Source organism: Netta rufina, assembly GCF_964035555.1.
Source record: "Netta rufina genome assembly, chromosome: 11".
Classification (NCBI taxonomy): Eukaryota; Metazoa; Chordata; class Aves; order Anseriformes; family Anatidae; genus Netta; species Netta rufina.
The window spans coordinates 2,570,263-2,580,581 of record NC_140134.1 but is presented as its reverse complement, the minus strand read 5'-3'; the positions used below and the strand labels follow the sequence as shown (position 1 = coordinate 2,580,581).

The 10,319-nt window shown below is 36.7% G+C and overlaps 1 protein-coding gene across 2 annotated transcripts; it reads right to left on the bottom strand.

Moving 5' to 3' along the window:
* Positions 1-400: 400 nt before the first annotated feature.
* Positions 401-9,761, bottom strand: DTWD1 (DTW domain containing 1). 2 transcript variants are annotated; one of them, XM_084293179.1, is made up of 6 exons: positions 9,681-9,741; positions 9,147-9,326; positions 7,348-7,652; positions 6,180-6,323; positions 5,056-5,329; positions 401-2,024 (listed from the first exon to the last, which is right to left on the bottom strand). In XM_084293179.1, the coding sequence occupies exons 2-6, from the start codon at positions 9,220-9,222 to the stop codon at positions 1,795-1,797; spliced, it is 1,029 nt and encodes a 342-aa protein (XP_084149305.1). In that variant the 5' UTR covers positions 9,223-9,326; positions 9,681-9,741; the 3' UTR covers positions 401-1,794. The 2 variants fall into 2 exon arrangements, with proteins under 2 accessions (XP_084149305.1, XP_084149306.1); XM_084293180.1 differs by lacking the exon at positions 9,147-9,326 and having other exon boundaries at positions 9,681-9,761.
* Positions 9,762-10,319: the final 558 nt, after the last annotated feature.

Here is a 10,319-nt window from a genome sequence, read left to right as displayed (position 1 = left end):
AACAGGGGAGATGTGTTTTGGTTTTCATTGAATCACATTTTTATATGCATTTACTTGTGCAGATGCGATTACGAATCCGAAGATAAGTACAACTTATACAAAGAGTATATAATCTGTAGCTTGTTTTAAGCAATGTTTACTTTGATTTCTTCAATATTTTGAAGCATTAAAAAAAGGCATTGAATCAGTTGTTTAAGCCTGTATGGAACGCTAAGTGTAAAAATAGTTTCTTGAAGTTTTTTCAAGGCAGTGTTTCTATGTTTACCAGGCTGAGAGGGTACTCTCCTGGAGAGTATGCTACAGATGGTAATATAGCCAGATTTGTAGAGGAAAACAATCAAAGACTTTGCAAATTTTGTTTAAAAAAGCAAAATTTTATTTTTAATCTGGGTCACTTTGACAAGATTTAGTTTTTCTTCAGTAACAGTATTCCAAAATATTTATCCATCTTACATTGTACCTGTAATCAAACATTTTTTGCTATCTTAAGGCTAGAATTTTTACCAACATAAATTTTTGGCACGATAAATTTAGCATGATAAAATGTTATTTATAAAACTCTACTTGTAAAGGTGTAACTTAGGTCTTTTACCTCTGCCAGTATTACCTGTACCGATAGAGCCTGGCAAAGGCACACACACATAACTACATTCACACATGATAACTCTGCCAGCAGTGCTACACATACCAACCAAAATTAAAATCAGCACAACTGAAGTTTTATTTATGCTGTGCAAATCTGCATTATTACTGCAAAAGAAGTAACACTGCAGATTCATGGTCTGCCTAATTTAAGGAAGTCCTGTCAGAAATGTTGCGGTCAGAACCACCGTCTCTCATATTTCTTGTCTCTTTAAATTGCTTTGTCTTAGGTCCTGCAAAAATATCTACATTTTCAGGTAACTCCAACAATGCAATGAGCCCTTTCTGCTGCTTAGAATACAAGCATGTGGCTTCTACAAAATTTTACTATGATATGCCATAATGACAGAGGTTAGTGTTTCCCAAAATAATAATGTCTATAATAATCTTACTTAATAAAAACTTAAATGCTGTTTGAAGAAGCCTAAAATTATCCAGAAGTTGAGAGTACTCTTAATATAATGGTATGTGGATGGCAATACAGCAATCATGTGCTGTGATATGTGTACACACGCACAATAATGTTTAAAGAGATGACTCTTTTCTATTACTAGAACGATTTTCCACAGTTAAGTACATCATCACAAAGTGCATCAATTATACTCTGTTCACTTAATGTTGCCTTTCATTTTTCTGCCATTCCCTAACCCCAATTAAGTATCATCCTAATCTATCATCCTAATCATTTCAGTAAGGTTTATTGTTACAAAACTGAAATCAGACTTACTGGGTAAAACACACAAAGCATCTGAAACAAAATTAATAATAAAAAAGCTAGCATGATAATTACTTTTTTTTTTTTTTTTTAGTTAGGGAAATCCTTATGGGATGAGGGCCAAGTACTCCAATCTCCATCTCATGAAATACTCATTGTGATTAGCAATTAGCAGATGAGGTCTGAGCTTCAAACACAGTAGTATTTAGTAAAGCATGAGTGTTTTAAGTAATTTTAATCAGACTGCTCATCTAAGTAGTTCTACAGTCTTGTGTGTTTGACATGAGGTCTTTTGCTTGCTTTTGGAGCAGCATTATATCTATTTCTAACAGTACAATCTATTTCCACATTTCAGTAAGATAAAAATAGTTACATGTGTTCAGTTCATTACAAAAGAAACAAAATAAAATGTTACCTATAGACAGAGACATCTTAATTTATTCTTTTCCTTTACAACACTTGGCATTTTTAATCATTGAGTACATAAATGAAAAGAAAAAAAGCAGGTTATCATATTGTCCCTTGTAGTTCTCTTTCAAAACCTCCTGGTGATAGTCCACAAAGAAGTAATAAATTGCTTCTATCGTGGAAAGGTATGTATCTGGCTTTCCTTTCTGATGACGCCAAAAGCAAGTTTTCCTTGTTTTCAACTCGACTTGTAGCAACCCTATTAAGAAAAAAATACTGACACGTAAGACAAAATGGACTGGTAGACAGGATGTCAAGCAAAGCCTTCAGTTTTTCTGGTTTTGGCTTTGCTGCTAGCCTGCTAGATGCCTTAATGTAAATAATTTCCCTCCCTCTACTGTCATTTTTGTTTGAAAAATGAGGGTGATCATTTTATCCTTCTTCATGCACCACTCTGAAATTCGATGAAAGCGCTGCAAAATTTGGTTACAGTCCCCAGACTTGCAAGTAAAACCTACAGGATATTATTTTGCTTCTTTCAGCCTCACAGCATTTAGGAAACTGCAGTTTGGATGCAGGGTCTGATCGGATGGCAAAAGTGAATCTCACACCTACAAAGACTTAGTATTCATAAAATGATTAACTTCATCTCTTGCAAAGTTAGTAACTTTCAAGTATAAAACAATCTCTGTCAGTTTTGCTGAACTCAGAGGAATATCTGTTTGCTAAAAGCCAGATTCTTGTAATTAATGTTTGTTAAGTAACTGTAATGTCCCTGGGATTACTCAGAAGAAAGAATGACAGAATCTGGTCATTAATTTATTAGAAACTAGACGTATTTCCACTTGAGATGAAAGCAGGAAACTTGGTGTGTATGGCATATGATTTTTTTTTTTTTATCTACTGCAGTCTGTAAATGTTTTTATTAATCAGATGAATTTTAAACAATTATCTTCATTTTTATGCTCCTTAAAATGCATATACTATTTAAACCAAAAAACACTTTAATATGTAATCACTCTGTATACAGGGTGGACAATGAGATAAAGAAATAGCATATACACCAGGCAATAATAATATAATTGTGTTATAAAATTTATCTGTTTCTAAACATTAAAATCAGATATGAAGGTTGTGTCATGGGGTGGCTTGGTATAAGTAATAGTGTAAGTAAAAACATTATGGTCTGTGCTTGGAGGTTACGGACAGGTAAGTTTGGACAGAAGTTTCAGTAAAGTCCAAATGAAAAATAAGGTAATCTAATTATTGCATCTTATTTTACTATACATAAGTATTTTATACGTATGTATAGTAAAATAATAATATGTATACGTATAAATTATATTTGTTGTTTGTTTCCCTAAAAAGGTTTAATTGCATGCCTTTCCTTACTTTGAATAAGGGTAGCCCCTATTCCACTATGCATGAAGGAAAAGAAGTGAAGTCTCAGACCTAATCAAAGTGAAAACTTTCATAGAATCCAGTGAAGTTTTCACTTCAACAGCAGTGAACTGAATTTAGGGGATGATTCCTCTAGTGTAAATTCCCACCTATTTGTGGTTTGAATATAAGCATAGGTTCACTGAAGTCAAAACCACTGATGCTACTGAATGCAACAAATGCACGATCAGTTACTTTCAAACACAGAATTCTAGGAGTTTTAGAGAAAAAAAAAAAAAAGAGGGGCTTAAGGATTAGGATTACAGTTTACTAAGCATGTTTCTGTCATCTGTACTGTATCTGTATAGCCAAAGGCAATGTTTTCTTACAAACACTTGTTGTTCATAAGAAAGTTTGAACTACTGGGGAAATCAACATGTTGGTTTTGCTTTTTTAGCAACCACATACTTTAAGCTCATTAGAAATGAATATTTCTGTGTATCTGAGATCAACCAAAATGGTAATACCTTTAAATCTGGTTAGATACTGAATATAACCTACATTCCCTTACAAAATTATTCTCCTGTATCTTCTAGCAGGCAATACCTTTTCGAGTGATCTTCCACCTTACCTTACACCTCTGTTTTTTCCCATATGCTGCGTCCTATTATCACAAAATAGTCCCTGTGCTCCCTCCACTGTAATAATAACTGAATGCTTACAGTTTTGTTAATCCTGCATTAATCATATTTAGTCACTTATTTTACATCTAAGAGACTTATCAACAAAATGCATCTAAGTTGTAAGGCTTTCATATGTGCTGAAGCCTCTCTGAGCCTTCAGTCACCTCTTTGTCCCTACAGCTTGTATATAGTGGACTGGGACATTGACTAGTTCAAGAAACCCTAGTGCTGGTAAAGGCTACCATTTTCTTGAAGAAATGAAAGCAAGCACAGAAACTTAAAAAAGCAAACAACAAAAAAATAGATCTATGATTCAGCCTTGTACAAGAGAACAAGCTAATAAAGTAAGACATTTTGCTAATACAAAATGAATCAAATTTACAGAAAAAATACCAAAGCAATCTGTTCCTGTAACAGCCATCTTGATGTTGCCAATATGCTTCATCACTCTCATGAGAAAGTAATCATTAACATTAGATGCAACTGTTCCTCTTCTGGTCTAGTGATCACTTGTAATGAAATAATCAATCCTAGACATTACCAACTTTCAAGTATTTCCTGCTTTTAATGCAACTGGTTTGGTTTTGGTTTCTAAAGATACATTATACCACTTTTCCAAGAAGATAAAAAAGTATTTTTTGTCAAAGTTTTTAAGGCTATCTGATTTTAAGATTAATGGACTCAATTGCTTTTTCTTGCAGTACGATTAGCTAGATTTACTTCATATATGAATGCAGGCTTACAAACCACCCTCTTTAGTTTAGTTACCCCTTCTCCTATCACTACACTCCCTGACAGAAAGTCCCTCTCATCTTTCCTGTAATCCCCTTTTAGGAACTGGAAGGCTGCTCTTTCCATACTGTTCTGTCTTTTCCAGATAGAACAACCCTAACTTTTTCAGCCTGTCTTCACAGAAGAGTGTTCCAGCACTCTGAACATTTTTGTGACCCTCTTCTGGACCCGCTCTAACAGGTCCATGTCTTTCTTGTACTGGGAGCCCCAGAGCTGAATGCAGTGCTGCACGTGGGTCCCACCAGGGCAGATCAGAGGGGGAGAATCACCCCCTTGACCTAAGGGCTACACTTCTTTTGATGCAGCCCAGCATACGATTGTCTGCATTTATAAGATTTGTATTATTTGTTATCATCTTCATATCATTTATGATTTACATACACAGGTATTTCATTAAACCATTACTATAGCAGTAACTACTTATTTATTTATTACCTTGAAGTCGTTCATCAGTTATTATTTTGTTAGTTTGATTCCAGGTACTGTCAATAAATATTATTTTCTTCAGTCCAGTGCTTTCATTCCTGTTGCTTGTGATAAATTCACTTAGGTTTTCTTCTTCTTTAGGTTCTATTTTTGCTTGCTTAAGAAATGGCTCTCTGGAACAGTCATCGTCATTGTCACAAACAGCTTTCTTACTGTGTTTTTGGAGATGGAAAGCAATATCTTTTACTGAAACTGAATTGGAGCCAGGAAAGATAAGTGCTATCTAAATGAAGAAAACAAAAAAAATCTCAGTATTACCAAAATCTAGTATGCTAATAGAACACTAGGAATTGTTTCACTGAAGCACTGAAACTTTCCATCCCCACCCACAAACATTAAGTAGAAGAGGAGAGTATCTTTTCAAATATTGTAATATTTTAGAAATATTTTATCTTTTGTCATCTAAAAGGATAAAGGATGGTATTCAAATAAAGAGTAAAGACATCATACATTTTTAATTAAGTGTCACATCTGTGCCTTTAGTACCAATTCTAATGCTTCTGTACAAAAGTTTTTTCATCAAAGACAATGAATGGCGTCATATCTGAAGGAGCTCTATTTCACTTGCTGCTGCAATATATGGGGCAAGAAGGCCATAAAGAACAGCTTCTACCTTGATTTCATTCATAGATTCTAGATCAGAAGAAATAATCTCTTCTTTCCTTCTGTCTATTGTAGGTCCCACAAATGCTTTACAACAGAAAGTGATTTGCTTTACTTCATTTTTTTTTTTTTTTCAGTAGCTTCTTGTGGCATTCAGAATCTGTGGCTTGGAAAGCCCAGAATATGAAGTCACTGTAGTCTCTTCTCATTTTTGCCTGCCTTGTCCATTGTTCTTACTGCTTTTTTTTTTTTTTTCATCTCTCTGCCTCTGTACCAACTATTCCTTCCTTGATGTCTCATTCCTTGAGGAAAATAACATCTCTTTGAGATACATACACTTTTTTCCTTTCAATGTAGTCAAATAATAATGGATTGGATGTGTAAATCTTAGATTTCAGATTAACTTCAATTTAAATTAGCATATAAATGCAAGTTAATATCTCACTTGTTATTTATATGAAATTTCTTACTTCATGTCTTTTTTCTTTGTATTCTGGAATGCAAGGGTATTTATAGATAGTAACATCATCAGGTGCCAGGAGCTTAGCATGCACAGCGGTGCTTTTGCCATCTGTTTCATTTGGGTGTTTAATAATGTCAATCTTCAAAGGTAACTACAGTAAGAAAGAAAAATATTTATGATCACATATGTATACACAAAAGCTTATACAAAATCCAGGAGAAATCCTATGGGCATGTAATTAATGTATTTCCTTTAAATAGTTTTACCATGATACTTTTAAGTCAATTTAGAACTAAACTAGAGACAAGCAACAAGACTCACTTGTTACTTTCTCTCAATTCATGTAAATACCTAAGTACGCAATGAATGCAATTTGGAACACTGCAACAGTAGTGTGGTTAAAAGCCCTAGAAATAGGATCAAATGATAAACAAAATACGGGCTTAAGTTTAGCAATATAATGATCCTAAATATGAATACTCATCTGTATTAGGTATTCACCTTATCACAAAAACAGCCATTTAATTGAAACATACCTAAAGCCAATAGCTCCAATTTCCATAGTACTTCTAAAGTTCTTTCACAACACTTTCAGAGTAGTGTCTTCAAAATGCATTTTAGTTCCTAAATGATTTTGGAAAACATATATCTATCACCTTTGATGGTTTCCCCAGATATTGTAACTGAAGATTGTTATGCTTATTTATATTTTAAGAGCGGTTATCTGAATTATAACCATGACATTTAGATATGCCTTCTAGCACACATTTTATGTAACATTTATTCTTGTTTATGAACAAATAACACTTTTGTTCACAATGCATGGTGTTCTGGCCAGTGTTCTTATAAACTGAAGAATGAAGGTAAAGAAACTTGAAAACTAACTGTAAACGGCCATTTGCATGAGACGTTGAGTGACTTCAGCTTATCTTCTATATATTAGGTACATAAACATTTACAGGAAGAGTGGAACATTATCAGTGCTTGTACATGTAATTCCTCAAATACAGTAATTTTATCTAACTGCAGCTTGTTCATATATTACCACTACTGTGTTAGAGATTACTGTTCATAAAGATTGAATCAGAAAAGAAATAGTCAGGGACAGTCTGTTCTCCATCCCTGGTAACTAAAAGGCACAAGAATATTAGAAAAGATGCATAAGAAATATTAACCTTCACAGTCGGAATTTCTTTGGTAGGGACAGTTTCAACAGGAACAAAGCATGTATAACAGTAAAACATCCTTGAACTATTGCATCGTGGGCATTTTGATCTCCCACTTTTTTGTGCCTTTTCAAGTACTTTATGTGATGCCAACTGTAATTGTTGAAGTGGGTTATCTTGAAATGATGATGGAGTCTGCGATTCTAGACTTCCCAAACATTCTCTATTTCTTTTTGGTCCTTGAGCGTTTTCTTCATTCAAAAACGTAGATGAATTTAAAGACATGCTTAGCTGAAACAGACGATATGATGTACCTGTTAAATAAAAATCCATTATACTATGCACAAATTTATAGGAAATGATTCTATATGATCCTACTTAACAAAAAAATACTTAAAGGTATTTTCTATAACAGAAAAAGAAAAAATAATCTGGTTCACTTATTATAGTACCAAGAACTTCAAACAGATTTCAGGAGAGCATAATGTACACAGCTAGAAAGAACGTGAGCTCTGTGTTCTTAATGTACATGTACATACATTCATAATTTTACCCAGATAACTAATTCTGTTCACTTGTGCAGAATTATATTTTTTTTCTGTTGGTAGGACCTGTCTAAAAGCTTGTAAAAGCACTGGTTGACAATTGTTACCTGCATGAGCAGTTCCATTACTTACCAGTATGACTACTGACAAGGAATTAAATGTCTACAGGACAGAAAGCCATAAGAGATAAGTTAACTACACAGACTTGGATCTCTATGCTGAATTTTATTGTGTATGGGCAGGCCAAACTACCTGAATGAAATCCCTCTTGACAGAGCTTTGTGAGATAAAAGAAGCTTTCCAGGAGCAAGGCTTGAGGCTGAAAAAATTTTTGCAAAAGCAAACACATGGCTTTGGTACTCCATATCCTAGATAGTAAGTGCTGACAGTCTAGATTCATTCTGCAGGTTCATATTGATTTAATAACACTGACAGAATATTTTTTTTCATGCTTTCTTCATGACATTGTCTCACCCTTTGAGGCTGGCGTAACGTTTTCTCTGTGTGCTCTGAATAACATATCAGAATCTCAACTGTATACCTGATCCAGGTGGAATCAGTATTGCTTTGTGCAGAGGTTTGCGTTTTCAGGCACAGCTTTAGTGAAACCCTTTTGACTAGGTTACTCAAGGTCTTCCCTGGTCTTCAAAGCAGTCCATATTCATGACCCTGAGCAGCCTTCAGCAGTTATGAACTGCCTTCTGCGCTTGGTGCTGCACCACTTACAATGAAAGCAGTCATCCCTCATATTTGCTTATGGCTACTTTACATTGCCTTTTATGTCAGGAATCACACTTGTGAAATGATCTAACAAAACAGTTATGCTTGACAAAAACAAACAATACTTCCTGAGATGTGATCCAAAATGAATTGTTTAGATAAAAACAAATGTAATTTACTTGACATACAACAAAAACAAAATAGCTAACTTCCATTATAAATTTAAATTAACTAATCCCAGAAAAATTAGTTGCTATTTTCTGGTAAAAATAAATACTTATGCATGCATTGGTATCTCCCCCTGCTCCAGTGACAAGCTTTAACTTTCGAAAGATCAGGGATGGCCATTCCAATAAACACCAAATCATACCAAAACCACCAAAGCATATAGATTCTTTAGTGCAATTTGCCTTTAAGTATCTCAGAGAAAGCCAAGGGAGAAATATCCACTATGTCTCAGTGATAGCTTGCTGTGCCTCTACTAACATGTATAATTATCCTCAAGAAGCAAAAAGGCCCTGTAACTTGACAGACATTCCCTACCTGCAAACCAATTCTTTTTGATAGGATGCCTTACAGAACTGCAGCGTTTAACTGTGATGCTCCAAAACACCTTCATTGTTGCTACTGATAAGAGCTGTGCTGTTGAAATGGCACGGGAAAACCTTTGTTGTCTCAGAATAACAGCTGTTCGAAATGTTACTTCACAATATGTACAGCAGACTTCTCCAAAGGAGGAGGAAAAAAAAAAAAAAAGAAGAAAAAAAGAACAAGACAACAATGCAGTTTACACCATCCAAATCCTGATTCAGACAGCAAGTTGCAAGAATGCAAATAACCACTCCATCTGTAGTTAATCTCCAAAACCCGGGAAATATCACTTGCGGGGGTCTCCCTCCGCATCCTGCTTGCAATTCGGAATTTAAATCTCGCAGGTTTTTTGCCACCGCCTGCCCCGGCCTCGCGGAGGCCGCAAAGGCCTCGGAGGGCGGCCGTGGCCTGGAGCTGCCCTGCGCCGCGCTCCCTCCCCAGCCCCGGGCGGCGAGGTGCGGGCCTCGGCCCCGCGGCGCTCCTCACCCGCGCAGGGCCCGGCCCGGCCCCGCTCCGCGCCTCGCCGCTCCCTCCGCTGCGGCCTCCGCGGCCCCCCGAGGCCCCGGAACGGAAGTGCCGGGCTGCGGCAGCCGCGGAGTGCGGGGACGTAGGGACGTGAGCGGCAGGGCGGTGGCGGGGAGCGGTTGCTAAGGGGCCTTAGCAACGGCACGCGCGGGCCTGTGGGCAGCGCGGTCTGACTGACAGACTGTCTGTCTGTCTAACAGACTGATGGACTGACTGACAGACACACTGACTGGCTGACTAGCTGTCTGGCTGGCTCACTGACTCCTTCCCACAGAACCGTGTCCTCACTGCGGCCTGAAGTTGTGAGGTCTTCGCACACCTCCCTGGCCCTTCATCTGCCTCCAGCTCAGGGCTTTGCTCCGTTTCTTGTGAGCAGCAGCAGAGCGGGACCATCTTAGCAGCCCAGACGCTGAGGTGTCGTTTTTAACGGCCAGGCCTCCTGCCCTGAACGGGCTCTGCCCCATTTCTATGTTTTGTGCCAAAAAAACGTGAACAGAAACCACACACATCCCATTACCTGCAGCGAGAGATTTTTTTTTTTTTTTTTTTTTTATTCCGGGGTTTTGCACTCCCTATGAAATTGACACCCTCGTTTTAATC